Source organism: Phaenicophaeus curvirostris, chromosome 18 (genome assembly GCF_032191515.1).
Source record: "Phaenicophaeus curvirostris isolate KB17595 chromosome 18, BPBGC_Pcur_1.0, whole genome shotgun sequence".
NCBI classification, from domain to species: domain Eukaryota; kingdom Metazoa; phylum Chordata; class Aves; order Cuculiformes; family Cuculidae; genus Phaenicophaeus; species Phaenicophaeus curvirostris.
In genome coordinates, this window is record NC_091409.1 from 2,349,515 (window position 1) to 2,367,500 (window position 17,986).

General features: G+C 41.9%; 1 protein-coding gene across 3 annotated transcripts in view; it reads left to right on the forward strand.

The window, feature by feature from the left end:
- The first annotated feature begins 2,057 nt into the window (after positions 1-2,057).
- TSHZ2 (teashirt zinc finger homeobox 2) overlaps positions 2,058-17,986 on the forward strand; it is a 223,302-nt gene continuing 207,373 nt past the window's right edge. For 2 of the 3 annotated variants that reach the window (XR_011338727.1, XM_069872029.1), the window contains exon 1: positions 2,058-2,190. Coding sequence is in view for 2 of the 3 variants with exons in the window: in XM_069872029.1 (XP_069728130.1) it covers positions 2,151-2,190 (40 nt within the window). In the remaining variant the exon portion in view is untranslated. Of the gene's footprint in view, positions 2,191-2,747; positions 2,855-17,986 lie in introns of those variants that run through there. The other variant, XM_069872030.1, reaches the window with a different exon arrangement.

The window sequence follows — 17,986 nt, forward strand, 5'->3', positions numbered from 1 at the left end:
TGGGGAACAAAACTGGTGAAAGATCTGGTGTCCCCTGCCCTCCCTCGGCCTTGCAGGTTGCTGGGCTCTCTGAAAGGCTGAGAAACTGCCGGTGGTCAGGTGGGACATCCAGGTTTGCTATGAGGGTGCAGAAGCACCTGATGGACGTACCTTTCTCCCCTAAGTCCAGGTGTCAGGGGGAAATAGGGAGAGCAGAAGGTGCTGGAGCATGATGTACAAACCCTGCTCCTCCAGGCTGATGGGTGCTTTCTCAGCACAGAAGGGCCTCAAGGGAAGCCTGGGTTCCACCTGAACTTCACCAATCTTTGCATTTACATCCGATTCCTCTTTCTCCTCCTGCCCAGGAGATAAACTTTAGGGTGAACAGGAAGACAACAGAGGACGAAGGGGCCCAGATCCCGCGGCGGGAGCGCCAGCCACGGCTGAGCAGCCCTCATGCACTGCGGGGTACCCGCCTGACACCCCGTTATTTGGGAGAAACCCCCTAGACCTGCCTTCCTCTGTCGCCCTCGGGGCCACCCCCCGGCAGCCCCCTCCGTGCTCGGGGTGTGCGGGGCTGCAGAGCGGAGCAGGGATGCAGAGTAGGGATGCGGTGCGGGGATGCCCTGCGGGAATGCAGAGCGGGGATGTGGAGTGGGGATGCGGTGCGGGGATAGGGAGCAGTGCGGGGGTGCGGCGCAGGGATGCGGTGCGGAGATTCTGTGCGGGGATGCGCTGCGGGGATAGGGATGCGGAGCGGGGCTGCGGCGCGGGGATAGGGAGCGGTGCCGAGGTGCGGTGCGGGGATGCGGTGCGGGAATGCGGAGCAGGGGGGCGGTGCGGGGATGCGGAGCGGTGCAGGGCTACGGTGCAGGGATGCGGTGCGGAGATTTGGTGCGGGGATGCGGTGCGGAGGTGTGGTGCGGGGATGCGGTGCGGAGGTGCGGTGCGGGGATGCGGAGCGGGGGTGCGGTGCGGGGATACGGTGCAGGGATGCGGTGCGGGGGTGCGGTGCGGAGATTCTGTGCGGGGATGCGGTGCGGGGATGCGGTGCGGGGATGGGGAGCGGCGCGGGGATGCGGTGCGGGGCTGCGGTGCGGGGATGCGGTGCGGGGATGGGGAGCGGCGCGGGGATGCGGCGCGGGGATGGGGAGCGGGGATGCGGTGCGGGGATGCGGCGTGGGGATGCGGCGCGGGGATGCGGCGCGGGGATGGGGAGCGGGGATGCGGTGCGGGGATGGGGAGCGGGGATGCGGTACAGGGATGCGGTGCGGGGATGGGGAGCGGGGATGCGGTGCAGGGATGCGGTGCGGGGATACGGCGCGGGGTTGCGGGGCTGGCCATCCCCGTTGGGGCGGGTCCGTGCTCCGGCGCTCCCTGTCCCTTTAACAAACTGCCGTGCCGCCCGTCTGCGCGGAGTAAATTTCATCCTGTCATCAGGTCGCGGAGGAGGAGTTTGTTAATGTTCAGTTTGCTCAGTGGATCGATGTTTGCTGGCATCGCCTCGCCCTGCCTGTGTGTGTGTGTGTGTGTGTGTGTCTGTGTGTGCGTGCGTGTGTCTGTGTGTCTGTCTGTGTGTGTGTGTGTGTGAGCAGCAGATTTCCTTCCCTGCGAAGCCTCCCTGTCCTCTCCCATATCACTCACTGCCTGGCATCTGACAGCACGGAACCCGCAGCGCTCCGCACACACACCCGGCTCCGCCATCCAGCTCTGCGAGGAGGAGGAGGAGGAGGAGAGGAGGGGAAAGGGAGGAAGCAGCCAGCCCCACAGTCTTTTTTTTTTTTTTTTTTTTTTCCCAGAGCTGCCTTTTTAATATATACATATCTATTTTGTTATTTATTTATTACACTGTGGGCGCCTTTCATTTGCTCCTGAGCTTGGATGTTTGAATCAAAGCAAAGCAAGTGTTGCAACAGTTAAAAAAAAAAAAAAAAAAGCCAACCAAAAAAAAAAAAAGAAGGAGAGAGAGAGAAAGAAAGAAACCTAGATCTCTAAAATAAAATAAAAACCAAACAGGTTCCTATCAGTGAAGTGGAAAGGAGGGGGGCAGGGGAGGATTGAGGGGGGTGTTGGGGAAAGCAGCTGAGAGGCAGAGACAGAGAAACACGACTCAGGAGCGTCTCAGGGCTCTCGGATCTGGGGACAGAAGTGAGATTGGAGAAAGTAGAGCGATGCCAAGGAGGAAACAGCAAGCACCCAAACGGGCTGCAGGTAAGGAGAAGCCATCCACTTACACAGCCTCTGTCTCTCCACTCCTTCCAATCCTACCCCCCATCTTTATTATTATTATTTAGGGTCACCCTTGATTTTCCAGGCTGGATCCTTATTTATTTATCCCCCTCCCCACCCCCCCCCCCCTTTCCCTTCGTAACTCTGTGGAGCCAGTTTCATCCCTTATTGCCAGGGTCTTTACTCTGACACGGGTGTCCCCTTGCACCCTCGCTCCATCCCCGCTGCCTCCATCCTGCCCTGGAGAAACTTTTCCCCCCAACTTTCTTCCACTCGGCTCCCCTTCTCCCCTTCACCGAACCGAAACCATCCTCCTATTTGCTTCCCTCTTCAGCTTTCTTTTTTTTCTTTTTTTTTTTTAAATCAACCTCCCTTTATCCCCCCCTCCGCTTTTTCTTTTTTTTTTTTTATTTTTATATTTTTTTATTTTTTATAACGTGTGTTTCACGCAGTGGGTCGGTGTGTTTAATCTTTGATTTCGCCGTGTTGCTGGTGGCTGTGCTGGCCGGGTGAGTGTGTGTGTGCGCGCTGTGTATGCCTGAAATAGTACAGGGACTGTCTCTGCTGATGAACCCGGTGGGGAAGTTCAGCCTTTGATCATCAGTGGTGAAAATTGCAACAGGAAATAAAATGAAACGTTCTGACTGTTAGAAGACAATCCACGTTTTCAAATCAAATCCTTCTTTTGTTTTGTAGCCGAGTTTATATATTTGCACATGCCAAGTGGTTTTGCAATTTTTTTTTTTTAAAGGAGAAAATAGTTTGCAACTTTGGGAGTGTTTTGTTTCGTCGTTTGTAGGGTGTTCTTTTTCTTTTGGGGGCCAAGAAAAAGAAACAGATGAGTGGGCCTGTACAGTAAATCTTTTCAAAGAGTTTTCTCTCGGGCTGCTTAATTGCTTTTTATTTTTTTTTAATAGTGTGGTGGGGTTTTGTTTCTGGGAAGCGCAATATGGAAGTTCATTTTTCTTCTGCCAGACCCACCCACTGAAAAATCAGCTTTCCAGTTGATTGCCAGCTTTGATTTGACATTTGATTGATCACCTGTCATCTTGCTGCCTTTGATCTATTCATTCTTGATATATATCAATAAATCATTCACCATGGTAACCCAAGTGCCAATGACGTAAGGCTTGCCCTCTAGATTCTCTTAGCCAGACATGCACAATTATTATCTTGTTTGGCTTTTAATGTAGGCGGGTTTTTTCCTTTCTTTTTTTCTTTGTGTCCTTCATCAGATTAGTTCTCTTAAGAAAACTAGCATTTTAAGTTTTTAGTTTAAAAATTGTTTCCTGATTTTTCCTCCCCCTTCTGAATATTTTGAAGGTATAGCATGTATAGCATAAGTGGGACAAAATGTGTGGGCAAGTTTAGTGGCATACTTGAATAAACTTTGAAAAGTAGCACTTGGGTTTTATTCAAAGGTAAATATTATTTCAGAGAAACTGGGACAAGCATAACTTTTATAAACTTACAAATCTCACCATATTCTTGTAGGTTTAGGACAATGGTGTGCAGGCAGATGCTTTTGGGACGTGACCAAAATGTACCTATGCAGGTTGCTGTTGTGATTCCAGGCAAGAAAAGATCCCCTTTAACCGTAAATAATAGTTAAGCTAGAAATGCATATATATGTATTCAGAATAGTTTTCCGATGAGTTGCTATTATTGTTTTATTCACAAAGAGGTTATATCTGAATAAGGCATTAATGTTTTCAACTTGCACGATAAATAGCTATTTTTTCATGGATGCTGATCATCACAGTGACAGTGCTAGAATTGCTCCTTTTTTTCTCTCTGTCAGGAGTACAAGGCTTCATTTTATTTTGTTTCCAAAGTAGAATTTTCACGTGGAGTGTGTGTAGTATCATTTTGTAGAAGGGGCACCCTGTTCATTTTTAGAAATGTAAGCTACAGAGTAAGTAAATTTTTGTGAGCAAAGCCCATGTTGTTGTTTCCCGGGGTTTCCCTGCTGAGAATACAGTAAGAAATGTTTTTTTATCCAGAATGCTACAGTATTTTTGAGACCCTTAATGACAAGGTAGAAATTTGAATGACCACAATGACGTCTCTCCTTTCTTATGCTCAGTATAAATTGTGCATTGCTTTATCAGTGGTGCCTTTCTTTCATTATATTTGCCCTCAGATCAATGTTCTTTCAGGTCCAAAAAATACTACAAATGCAGTCCAGTTTCATCCAGTATAATTGATCTGAAGTAGGTTTATACATTTGCAACAGTTCTCCTGCTCTGAAGTTGTATTTGTGTGTTTGTAGGGGTAAGGGAGGGGTTCAAAGAGCAGACATGCCTGTTGTATATAGTTCTAAAAACTGACTTTAATTTTTAGGAATAATAACTGAGGTTCTGGTTGGTATGGTGAAAAATACCTCAAAGTGACAGTAGACAGATTGTGCAGTAAGAAATTAATTGCTCATCAGGGCTGATAGCAAAGCTGCTGATTCTTTTTATTTAAAGGAGTTAATACATTATATATTACTTAATTTTCACTTCTATTTATTTTTAGTTGTGCAAGATCAAAGGTATCAGTTGCACTGCATTTTGTCTTGATGGCAGCAGAGATATTGCAGAGAAGTTTGCAACTTTTAGCTTCTTTTAGATAGTTCACCTCCAACAGAAGAAAAATGATAAGACTTGTGATTCTGGACATGCCTGCTTTTGTCATTGCTTAAAATTAAATACTATGCACAACTGTAAATAATTACTACCAGGCACTGACTTTGAAAGCAGGTTTCTGGTTTGATTAATGAATAATGTAAAGGTTAGAGAGAACCAGTGAGTGAATCAGAAGTGAAGTCCTGCTGCTAGATGAAATCCATCTAGAGAAATATACATGGCAATTTTGTCCTTTTCTATTATTAATTTTAAGCCTTGTATTCCTAAGAAATATATTACAGACCATTGTAATGAAATGAGGTAGTGTAATTGGACAAATGGGGCACTATTTTTGTTTGATGATGGGTATTTTTGATCTCAAATTACACTTTTAAAGACCCTTTATTTCACGTCAACACCAAAACTATGTCAAATGCATTTTGATCCGTCCAGGGCCGAATATTTTCTGAATCGTCATTCCTTTTTGAGATTGTCATTTCCATTTCGATAGTTACAGCTCTTTATTTCAGCGCCTGCTTTAGTATCATACTCCTGTTTACAATAAGCAACCCATTTGTGTTGTAGCTTTCACCCAAATGAATCACAAAGGTCTTTACAAACTGTAGGCCTAATTCTCCTTCTGCTCAGGTGCAAATCAAAAATAGCCTTACTGGCAGCATCAGTGCAGTTGCAATAAGTACTGTCTGCTCCTGCGAGTAAGAAGAGACTCAGGCCCAGAAAGTACTTCATTCTTCAATGAAATGCAGCCACCTCTGGGGCAGAAGTCTTGTAACGATGCCATAACAAATGGTAATATATTAACAGAAGGGTGGAAAAAAGGGTGGGAGCAAAGCAGAATTGCTATTCAGATTTTATTCCTAGGGGTATGAAATAGCTTTCAAACACAATTTCACTGGATTAAACTCTCCTTTCCCCTGCAGCTTGTTTAAATGTGCATATTTTATTTTGTGATCATGAATTGCTAGTTTGCTTTTTTAAAGCCTCCAAAGAGGAACCTGGATGTAACGCCTGCTTCGGCTGAAATTTTGTATTCTTTTCTCCTTTTCTCTCTCTCCCAGCTCCAATAGGCTATCTAAGAACCAAAGCTCTGGAAAAGTACAGCAGAAGCAGATATCAGTTGCATTCATTTTGTTTATTTGAGCTGTAGAATAGCATAGTTTTGGTTTTGGAAGAGTTCTCATAAATCACTAAGGAGAAGACTGTTACCAGTCAGTATGTTAAAGCTGCAGTTTGCACCTTAGTAGTAAGAGGTTATTTAAGATAGAAACCTATTTAGAAAGTGAAATTCTGTTTCTTCAGAGAGCAGAGTAAATGACCAGCTGGGTCTGAGATGTGTATTTCTGTGATGAGAGGAAGCGATGTATACATGTATTAATAACCAAGACCGTTGTGGCTTTCCAAATGTTATTTGTAGCCTTTATTATAGTGGCAATAGAAGCAGGTTCCAAGCAAGCAGTACTGGCTGAAACTGTAGAAATGGCAGCACTGCTTTGTTTAAACATCCTCCAGAAAAGCAAGTGCACATCAAAACCACCTAAATAGCTCATGCCTCAGAACCTTTCAGTAACTGTGCACATCACGATGCTGACAGATGACAAAAAAAGCCAAGGTGTTCACAAACTAAAGGAGCCTTTAAATCCTGATTAATTAAATATATTCCAAAATAGGTACTTTTGCAACTAAAGAGGCACCAAAATTAGCTGCCATCTGTGTAAATTCTGGAATTGGCTACTAAGCCCTAAGCTGCTATGTAATTTTTTTCCATGTCAAAACTCGGGCCTGGATGGGACAATTTGGAATCACGTTCATTTTAGTTACTGTTTCCTTATTTCAATTTTACTCTCATGTAGCAAACTACAGTATATTATCAGTATATAAAGAGTGGGACTCACCAAGAGTTCAGCCCCTGTAACTGTGATATAAAAGATGTTTCCATCAGCAAATGACACAATTTTATAGCGCTTTTAAAAATATGTTCATTGTCAGAAATTCTTTTGCATAAATGCTCTCCCTCTTCTGTGCTCTCTAATCGAAAAGCCTGTTTTCTTCAAACCAGCAGGATTTTGGTAGTACCTCCTGGCACTGTCCCCTCCTGATTTTTGCTCTCATTAGTCGCATCCACCTCAAGTAACCGTTCCCCTTAGAAGAGGTCCCTGGAGTTCCTCCGTAGCACAGGGCCAGGATGAGCATTTCTCCCATCATTTTACTTCCCATCCCGATGAGGACATCACTCTCAGAGAGCAACTCCAGACCCGTGGAGAAAAAAAAAAAAGCTGTCAGTTGCTGTGGCTGCAATTCCCAACTTAGCAGCAGCAGAGGGAATGGAACTGTACTCTATCAATTACAGTTGGAACCAGAGGCTAAACACTTATTGTGTTAAGCTATTGTGCAGATCTTAAGAGCTCAAATGTAAAAAAAATACCGTGTCAGCTAGTGGAGGGGAGAATAAGACCCGGTGCTTCTACTGGGTGATGTATTACTAGCAAATGCAAAGTAAAATGATTCAAATTCTATGTAATGCCTCTCGGGTTGAGACATGTGTGTACCATATTATGCCTTAAAAAAGGGGGATCCTACAGACCTTACTGCTAAAATAAGTCTTTGTTTTTCCCTCTTCTCTGCAAAATTAAAATATTTGTGAAGTTTTACCTCTAAAATATGCTCATGCAGGCAGAGAGACATTTTCATCTGTCTCCGAATCTGATACAGGAGTCAACTGGAAACACATTACGCTCTCAGCTGAAGTCGTACATTTCATTTGTGCAAGACCAGTGGTTTTTCATTACCTGTTTAATTGCAATAATTTACATGAGAGTGGGTCCAGTTCTGCAGCTCTTACTCAGCACTTTGCTTCAGAGGGAAACTGGCCTGTGTAAAGACTGTTTATATAAGACTGGACTGTTTAGCTATGAAATTGAATGTCTATATGTTTCTTTACTAATGTTTGCCTCTGAAAGGGACAGAACTCTACCTTAAAGATTTAAATCTAAGGAGGGTTCTGTTTGTAACTTCTGTACCTGAGGGTTATATGTTTTTCTTTTCTGAAGTCTCTATGACAGAGACATTTTGCTTACTCGGCTAATTTCACTTCTCAAACATGTTTCCATTCTCTGTGTTAATTATCAAACACCATTTCTTGATACCAGTAGATGATAGAGTCTTTTAAAGAATCATTTTTAACGTACAGTGTAATGTTATGCACACAAGCAGAAGCTCTCTCGTAAATGCATGAAGACGGTTTTGCAAACTGGAAGCCTAAAAGTTCCAGTTCGTTTTTGGGACTAAAATCAGTTATTTCTCACAAAAGTGACCTCTCAGTTGAGGCTGTTGCATCTGGGTGCCGAGACATTTTTACTGTGTTATAATAACGGCTTCTGCAACTCAGAAATACCTTGACAGCAAACGGTGTATTTTTGAAGGTTTCAAGGAGAAACGCATCATAGAAGCACACTGTTTCCCTTTAGATTTACACATCCCTCTTTAACTGTTGCTGGCTTTTTATCTGTTACCTTGTGAGGCTTTTCAGGCAAAAAGAAGTGGAAAAACTGGTCCTATGATCTAAGTATTACATTAAGTGTTTCATTTAGAAAAATGAAGAGAATCTTTGTTTCCCTTAAAGAGTTGTTTTCCCCCTTTGCCCTAGGAAAAAAAAAAGTCACAAGAATAGCTTCAAAAAGGACAAGATTAGATTGTGAAAAATGCATAGTTTATAACGTGTAGCACCCGATGGTCCCAAGTGTTTGTAAAATTCCACAGTTAAATAGAACAAACAGTAGTAAATGTATTGGAAATAGATCCTTTTCAGGTATGCAGACATACATACCTGCAAGAAGGGAGACAAGCACCTGCCTGGAAGAGAGATGCATGGCTTTTATTGATAGAAGCTGGAAAGTTCAGTTGTTTAAAGCAGTTTTTGATTATTCTACCAATATTTGCCCAAGTGTTAAAATTCCTGTTATGTTAGGAGTTGTGTCCGCTAGAAGTCCTTTGTTAGTATTTATTTTCTGTAAACCGCCAGCTTCTGGAGTCTGGTGATTATGCAAGTGCCTAATATGCATTTTAAAAGGAAAACTTATGTTCAACTCCTTGCTGTGGAGGACTAAGGAGCTTGAAAACATGCAGCCTAAGTGTTCTTATCCTAGAAGAAAAATGTCATGATTCTCAAAGTGACTGGTTTTAACTTCTCATAATTTTCAGCTCATCTCTTGATTTTTGAGGGTATGCTTCATGATTTTTGAATAAACAAGGCTGGCAATATTTCTTTTGACTTATTCTGATGATTAACTGGTGTATGTCTGTGTATATAATTATATAGGTGCACACACATAATACCAGTAAACAAAATACACAATATAATGATGGAGTCAAGTTACGTGAATAGTAGCTCTGAATTTTTGTTGCTATAAACAAAGCAATTTTGAGAGATCAGACCATTGGTTCTTGAGGAGTGGCTTGCAATTGAAGTTTTGTGGAGATAGTTTTTAGTGGCAATTAAATCTAGGCAGTTAATAGCCAGTAACTATTCTTTAAAGCCTAAACACTTGCGAGACCTACGAGGAATGCACAGCCTGTCTTTTCTTTCAGCTATAATCAGTCTAAACTTTATTGAAAAAAACCTTACAACTAGCAACATTAATGCTTTATTTTTATTGTATTAATGCAAATGAGATGCTGACTTCTTTCTTTCATCTCCATGGCTTGTATCTATTATAGCTGTATCTTATTGCTTTCTGTGTCTTTTCTCCCTGTGTTCTGTAAACTGCTATCATCTAATGATCCTGAGGCTCATTAAAGTTACTCATGATGCTAAAGAGACTATGGGAAGCATCCTTAGCTCTAGATGGCTATAGAAAAGCAACGCTACTGAGTATATCAGGAAAACAAATCCAGATCAACCCTTCCTTTTCCCATTTTGGGAAACCCTTAAAAGTGGCAGGTCAAATGGTAAGAAAGAACTTGCAGGATAGACTGTGTAGTGGAAAGAATAGGTTAGTTTTAATACACATCCCTACCTGACAAAAATCAAAAGCAATAAACTTTTAGGGAGTTTTCTGGCTCTTCCTGCATCTACCTCAAAAGACTCATTTAATTGAAAAGCCTGTTGTGCTTGTTTTTATGAATCTGAAAGAGAAAAGGGGCAATTTTGCACAAGGCCTAATATTCCAGCACAACATAATCAGAACTCTTTCTGGTTGCTTTTTAAGTCTCTCTGTTCATATAAAATTAAGACCCACTTATCTTAAACTGTAGTAAATCTCATTCAATATTGCTTTCATAACTTAAAAAATGGTATTAAATATTCCCAAAGCAACTTTGCTGAAGTGATATTTGGTCTGTTTATGTGGAATCGGTGCAGAATTTCTATTCAAAAGGAGCAGCACACAGTTCTAGTTTTTAATGAAAATAATTAAATTCTTTGCAATACAGAATCACAGAATCACTATGTTGGAAAAGACCTCCAGGATACCCTGATAGCAAAGATTTTTTCTAGTGAAATTCTGCCTAGAGGAGATCAGAATGAAAATCTGCACTTTGGTACAGTGTAGTACATGCAGACAACAAGCCTATTTCTCTCACTTACCCTCTACTTGGACAGGAGGAATTTTTTTTTTTTTTGGTAGAAAGATTTTGCTCTGAATTTTCCATATATAATTTATTTTGTGTGAATTACGCTGGGAATCGCCACCACAATTCATAAGAATTGCAATTTTCTTTGCACATACAGGAAGAATCCATTTACTTCCTGCAGCATGAGTGGACTTCACAGAAAAGAGCTGGATCTTTTCATGATGTACAGTTTTGTATTGAAGGAACATAACCTTATGCTAGCTGGTATATTGGTCTACCAAAATTAATTTTTTATGTGTTTTTCAGCCATGTCATAACATTTATAAGCACAGTACAAGTGGCATTAAATTAACATGTTCATGGAGAAAGTAGATAAGTAGTTATATTGATCATCTGTAGCATTAAATGCTAAAAAATTAAAAGCTTTCTAGTGCTTTTGATTAGCTGCATGGTTCCTGCTTGTATATGTGTGCGTTGTTAGGAAGCAGAGTAATATTTCTCAGCACTTTGCACCTTTCTTCCAAGGATTTTTTACTAATGCTGCACGCTCCTCAGAATAACCCCAGTGAAGCAGAATATTTTTTTCCCTATTTTACAGAAAAGCAAATTGAAGCCAGGAGGTATTAGCTGATTTGCTCAAGGTCAAAGTGCATTTGCTCCTAATTCCCCGCTTTAGGTACTAGATCACATTTCAGCAGTTCACTTCCAGGAGAGAAAGCTGGGCTGGAGGCTCAAGGCATCCACTTGCCTTCTGCTGGGGTGAGAAGAGGGAGCAGCCCTGCAGAAGCACTGGAGAATTGGCCGGGGAGGGGAGCAGGAAAGGCAGTTTCATCTCTTCTGTGCAACTCCCAGTGGCTGAGGAGGCGACACTTTGCTCATGTCCAGGAGCTCCCAAAAGAGGGAGGACTCAGTGAAAGAAAGCAGAGCTCTGTTAACAAGCCAAGGGAGCTTTACCAGGCAATAGATTTAAGCAGAAAAATTTAAATTCTTTAACTTCCCTAAATTATCCTGACATGCATTTTTGGTTAGCAGCAAGTTTCAGGACCAGAGAATTTGGTTATGGTTACTTTTCCCCCATATACTGTTCTACATTTCTTCGTCAAACCTGGAATCTAGTTTGCATTTCTGACACTAAATAATAAATTGCCCTGAGAAATATGCAAAACTCGGTACGGTTGTAACTAAACAGGACATACAAATTTTACTCCACCCAGACCGCCAGAGGTGGTTGGAAGTATCTGGTAATAAAGTTTAAGCCTCTGATATTTTTAAGTCAGCTTCTAATGTTAAAAGACTAAATCCTTACATGGTTATCTAAAGACAGACCTTAATTTTCAAAAGCTTTTCGCACCAAGCAGTTCCCATGGACCTTCCTCAGTTCCCTCTCTGGTTTAAACAGGAATTGTTAAGACTTGATCAAGGGCAGTGTTATTTTTCTAAAGAGGAGAAGTATGTGATGCCTATAGAAGAATTATGATGCAAGTAATAGCCTATGGATTCATTAAGGATTGTTTATGTTTATTTTCACACCATATTACCTTTCAGGAATGGCCGTTTGAGCCATTATATTGACAGGAACTCAGAATAAATCTTAGGTGGTATAGGGCTAATCTGCCATACCTGGGAGACCACCTGCTACCCTCTCAAAAAGAGTCAAGAATGTTCAGTGCCGAAGCACCAGGTAGGGCTTTCTTCTCTGGAGCTGGGGACTTGGGAAGCTCTCCCATGGCTCCTTTTCATATGGAAATGAATGCTTGCCCCTATTTCTGAATAGTAGGTTATTAGAGTTCGTATGCAAATTCCTAGAATGGGAATTTGCCTCTCTTTGATAATTGATATAATAATATATATTTTAGTGGTCCGAAGTCCTTGAGCTTGTGCCTTGTATACGTAATTTATGTTTATTTCTTACTGTTATTAACTGTAATTTAGTTGTTGCCGCCTTTCATTGCCTTAGATTGAAGGGAGTGTCTCTATCCCATTGCCCCTCCACAAACAATGGCCTTTTAGGGTTCCTTATCCTGTATCCTTGCCCAGACATTTCCTAGCCTGTCAAATACTGTCATTTATTCCTTACAGATCATTCACAGTACGTCTCCTGTTGCACACACAAATAAGGAACAAATGCAATCATGATGCATCATCGTTTAGCATAACAAATAAAAGCCGATCTGTGCAGATTTCCCTTAAAGCATCTCTTAATACGTATTGTCAAAATGTCTGAAGATGTCTTTTACTCATAAGCGTTTAATTATTTGTGACAATTAAACTAATATTCAGAGCAGGAAAAAATGAGAGTATTAAATATTTTCTCTTGTCAAAAGCTAACAAAACATCACCTGACATAGCAAACTCCTTCACTTTTGAATTTCAAACATACCTTATAACTGAAAAAGCACTTGAGAAAAATTACGGGGCTTCGTTTCACAATTTGGATCCACAAATGGACTTCGTATTGAATTTGAGGAAATTATGTTTTAAAGACCAGACCAAAATTTAAGGGCACATCATTAAAGTGTATATCAGTAATCAGCAGCTAAATACTCGGTGGTGAAAAAGGAGTTCCTATCAATTTTTAAGTCTGCACTGAAATTTAAGGCCAAGGGCCCCTCTGACTCAGTCAGGAACTCAGACCTGGGTTTGTATCCTCAGACAATTATTGTTTTAGTTGTGCATGAGAAAAAGCAGCTCAAATAACAAAGACTAAGTCATCAACCTTTTCTGTGTTCAGAAGTATAAAGGTTTTTTTGTTGTTTTTGTCTGATGATCTCTCTAACTGGATGGACGGTTTGAACTGGAGAACCAACGTGCTGTGGATGGGGCAGAACAAGCAGCCAGCGCACCTTTGCTCACCTGGCAGCTCTTTAAAGTGGTAAAAGTTCAGTTACATGACAATGAAAAGAGGAAAAGAAATCAGGGAAGATCTTGAAAATACCCGAAAATGAATGGAGGCCCTGAGAGCACTGTTGCATGGATGCTGGAGTACTGCATAGCCCCAGGCACAGCAACAATAACATCTATATTATGCACAACAGTTCCTGTAGTCCAGATTGTTTAGAGTTATCTGTTGGGAGGCTTGATTTCTACTGGTTTTAGTATTCCCAGTTCTGAGCTGCTCAGAGCAACCATTTCCATTATCAAAATCCGTGTTTCCTTTCTTAAAATGTTCTTCCTGAAACTTAGGGTAGGACGTTATTTTGGCAAAAGAAGACATACATCAGGATTTATTTCAAAGCTTTGGGACCAGCGTGCTTTCTGGCAGCGATGTGAAGATTTTTCAGAGTATATTCTGCTTTCTCTGAGAAAATCCACCCGAATTTGTCTAACTTATAAAATCTAAAAGTTGCTGTTGCCAAAGAATTTTTAGAAGGTGACACAGCATTTTCCAGCGTGCCATGTCCACCACGCATGCTCTGTTCCTGGTTTCTCTTTTTCAATTACATTCCCTTAAAATGCTGGGGATAAGTAGGACAATTGCTTTCCCTGCTGCAGAGCGATGGGTCTGAACAGTCGGAGGAGAACGCAGGAATGGTCTGCAGTGTGTGTTTAGCCGGAGTGGAGGCCCTGAGGTGGGAAACAGGGAAATTTAGGAAGCAGAACATGGGCCAGGAAGGGTGAGGACAGGAGAAGAAAGCATAAAATTATCAAAGATCTGTAGGAAACGGTGGTGAAACAGTGTGCTTAACTCCATTGCACTGTCAATGTAGAGCATGCTATTGAGCATTAGCTGTTGCAGTGGCGGCATCTAACACTTTGTGCCTGGATTAAGGCCTGGGTGGAAGTAAATGTGGCTCCACGTATGTCGTTTCCAGTTTTCCCCAGCTTCCTTTTGCAAAAGCCTGGCTAGGCCCTGGCTTCTTAGCAGGCAGGGAGTGCAGGTGTGCAGGGAATTAACCTCCTTCACCTGTGAGAGAAGGTGTGGTCTGCAGGGCGGCAGCTGGGGTGGGCTCAGGGGACCTTCCCAGGGCAAAAAGCATAAGAATTCGCTTAAAACTTGCCAGAGCTCTACCTCCCACCCTTGTCTGCTAAGTGGCAGTGGCGGTGCCCTGTCCCTGAGGCACCGTGCAGGCGGTTCAGTGGTTGTGAGCCGGTGTGGAACACCATGGAAATGAGGAAAATCCCGATTCCTTGCCAGGAGCCTGGAGGAGATGTGGGCAGCGAGGCTCAGCGCCACACCTTGACCGGTGAGCATTACGCTGATGTGCTGAAGATTTCGGGTAGCGCACCGAGAGGTCGTGGAAGCCACCTAGAACGTGCGTTAATAATCCGTAAAGGGCACGGTGTCCGTGTCGAGCTGGCGGTGCGGGGCCTGGGGGAGCAGGTAGGCTGGAGCGAAGCGTGTGAGTTACTGGCAGTTAGGAAGCTGTTGTACAAAAGTGAGCAGCTCGGAGAAAATACCAAGAATAATGCCAGGAGTTTCAACCACAGATATCTTTGTAGATAGAAAGGGCCTGTTAGTCTGTGATCTCCTCTCATGCTGCAACATGCAAATCGCAGAGGGCTGATCCCTGTCTTGCAGGATGAGTAACTGCCATTCGCTGCACCCTTGCGACTCTGGCTTTTGTCTGACTTGAGGCACGGGTTTTTATTTTATTTTGTTTACTGCCCTGTGGGGTATTTTTCATGGAAATCAAGGCTTTCTATCTGGAATTTTGTGACAAACTTGAACCAGGATCAGAGAGAGCGGAGCAGGTCGCCTTCAGGATATTGTGTGGTTTTGTGTCACCTCCCAAATTTGTACATTAAATAACTGAAGTTCTGAGATTATTAATCTAGAACTCACCCTTGCATTACTCTTTTATTGGTTTTGTGCATTTAGTAGATATTATAAACTGATTTGGATTGAACAGAGGTATATGATTTGGATAAGTGCTTGTTGGGTGGCAGAGGGATATTATGAGGCCATCAACATCTTGGTTTCCATTTGTTTGGATTAGGGACTTTACCTTAATCATTCCCAAACATCTCTACTAAAATCCCTTCTTTCATTTTTTATTTCAATTTCTGTCTGTGTGTAAAGTGCTGAAATTTGTTGTTGGAGTGAATATACGAAGTCTTACTTTTATATTTGTCCTCTTTCATTGTTTTGATACATTTTCATTTTATTAAAGCATGCTATTTTCAATATACAAAGTATGTACAGGGGAACAAGGGAGCAATTATGAGTTTCTCCCAGGCAATAAGCATCTCTTAGCCATCATCCTACAACTAGCAAAGTTCTAGTACATGACATCTATATAATTAAACATAATCATTTTTTTTACAGTGATGTAATGGAGAGAGTGACCTGGACTTTGTAAAAGTTCCCTTACTTACTACAGATTCCCAAGGGCAATGTAACATTCTAGACAGTGTTTTATATGGCCTGATTAAAATGTAACATATTTTTGCATTTCCTGTGCAGTGACCTGTTAGTGCTCATAGACAGAACACTTAAAGAACAGTTACAAGGAGACATTTCCAAATGTGCCTAATATGCATGAGTTTTTATAACATTCTTATTTCATTTGAAATTGCAGCTACAGCAGGAACTGTTCAGACGGTGCATTGATTTAACTTTTTAATCCACTGTTTTGCTACGTCGAGTAAAATAAATGTTTGTTTTTAGCTCTGGTTTTTTTGCATCGCTAAAACTCATAACTACTTGCTTTAAGCTAGGGATTCTAACGGGAGCTACATTATCGGAGATTTAAAGCTTGCTTTTTGTAGCTACTTTCTCACAACTCCCCCAAGAAAAAAAAATACAAAAGTACAACTTTAGCAAAAAGGGCTTTTATATCTCTATCAATTATAGAAACGCCAGCTGCAGTAGATTACAAATGTGTTTAGCTGATTGTGATGTTGTGTGGGGAAAACTATCACAGGGAGCTGGATTCTGTTCTCTCTGGTGCTCCCAGGATGTTGCGCAGCTCCCTGGGCTGCGGCCGGTGCTTCTGTCAGAGCTGGAGTGGGCAAGAGCAGGATCTGGCTCTGAGATTGCCAGATTCCATACTACCAAATCTAGGTCCACACTTGCACACATGTCCCAGCACTAGGAAAGAGTGTAGAGCTGTTGAATGTGAACACAAGTGCTAACCAAATGCCGTTGTGTATGCATGTGTTTTTCTGTGAGCTGCAGCGAAAGTCACACCAATGCGTCTCTACCGGAAACCTCTGGGGATAATCACACTGCTTGTTGTTCTTTATTTTTAATAACCAAAATACTTGTTGCCTTTTACTTTCTCGAAGAACAAAGTAGGGAGAGAAAAGGCACCATAGAACAAATTGTTTGAGCAGCCCATAAAGATAAGGTAGCTGGAAATGATGAAGAAAAGAAATACGATCTCAAAACAGCAATATAAGGTGGGATATTTAGCATTTTTGGTGGTGGTGAGCTCAGGAAAAAATAATGTAACAAAGTGTGGGGGAGTTATATCCCTCCACTAATATCCTGAGGTAAAAGGGTAGCAACGTAAGGGCTTTCAGTTGGTTGTGGCTTGGTTATTGTTTCATTTATCTTATTGTGCTTTGGGTCTCTCTGGGAGGACGTGGTTGTGCCCTGGTTTATTTTAACAAAGAGAAACTGACTTCGCAAAGTTCTGTGTATACTTTACAGCGAAAATGCAATTTTCTATTTTCATTTAATCCCAGGAATGTTGGTATTTTCCAGGCTGTCAAACAAATGAGTGCACTGGAGAACAGTTAGATGTGTCTGTCTAGTTCATCTATCTAATCTACCTCATTTCTAATGTGCCCATCACCATGGTGTCTAGTCAGAAAGTATCTGCCCTGATTTTGCTTTTTGTCTTTATTGGCTGTGGTTAACTTAATTGAGTCCTTAGAGCTTTCAGATTCATCTGCAAAAATAATAACAAAAACACTGTTAGAATAATGATTCATTTCTGTACTCTTACTCAGAATTTCCCCTCTCTCTTCTGAGTGTATTTGGCTAGTCGATTATTGTTGCCTTATCTAGAACAGGTTATATTTTAGAGGTGTTGTATTAAATTGAAGTTTTACCTGAGTCAGCAGTGACTCAAAACTTCGTTTGGCTTCTAAAGTGAATTCATTCCTGTCCTGTAACTTCCTTCTGCTTTTCTCTGCAGAAGCTGGCTTCATTTACTGAGCCACCCAGTTTAGCAGCTGCATCTGTTCTGTGACCCTTTGCCATATAAAGCATAGGTAAAGGTAATAAAAAATAATAGAAATAGTGGCTTCAAAAATTGTCTTCATTTGGAAACCCTGATTTCTGTTAAATTTAATTACCTCTCTCTCTGCCAATTAGGTAAAAATGCATCGTAAGACAGAAGTGAGCAGTCTTCCAAAAGCAGAGGCTTGAGGTCCATGCTAAGGGGAGAAAAAAATCCCGCTGTTGATTAGCAGTGTCTGTGCATGTGGTTCTCAAGATCTGCATGCACGTGTGGGGAGAATGTACTGCAGTGGGGCACTGTGGCACTGCCAGCATGCGCAGTCATCCCATTGGTGTGAGTGGTCACAGTAATTTTAGAAACATGTCTGCTGGGCACAGAGTGGTATTGAACAGTTGTGTGCTACCTTCTGCTTTTGAAAAATGTGACCTAAGTAGTAATCAGTCTGCAGAA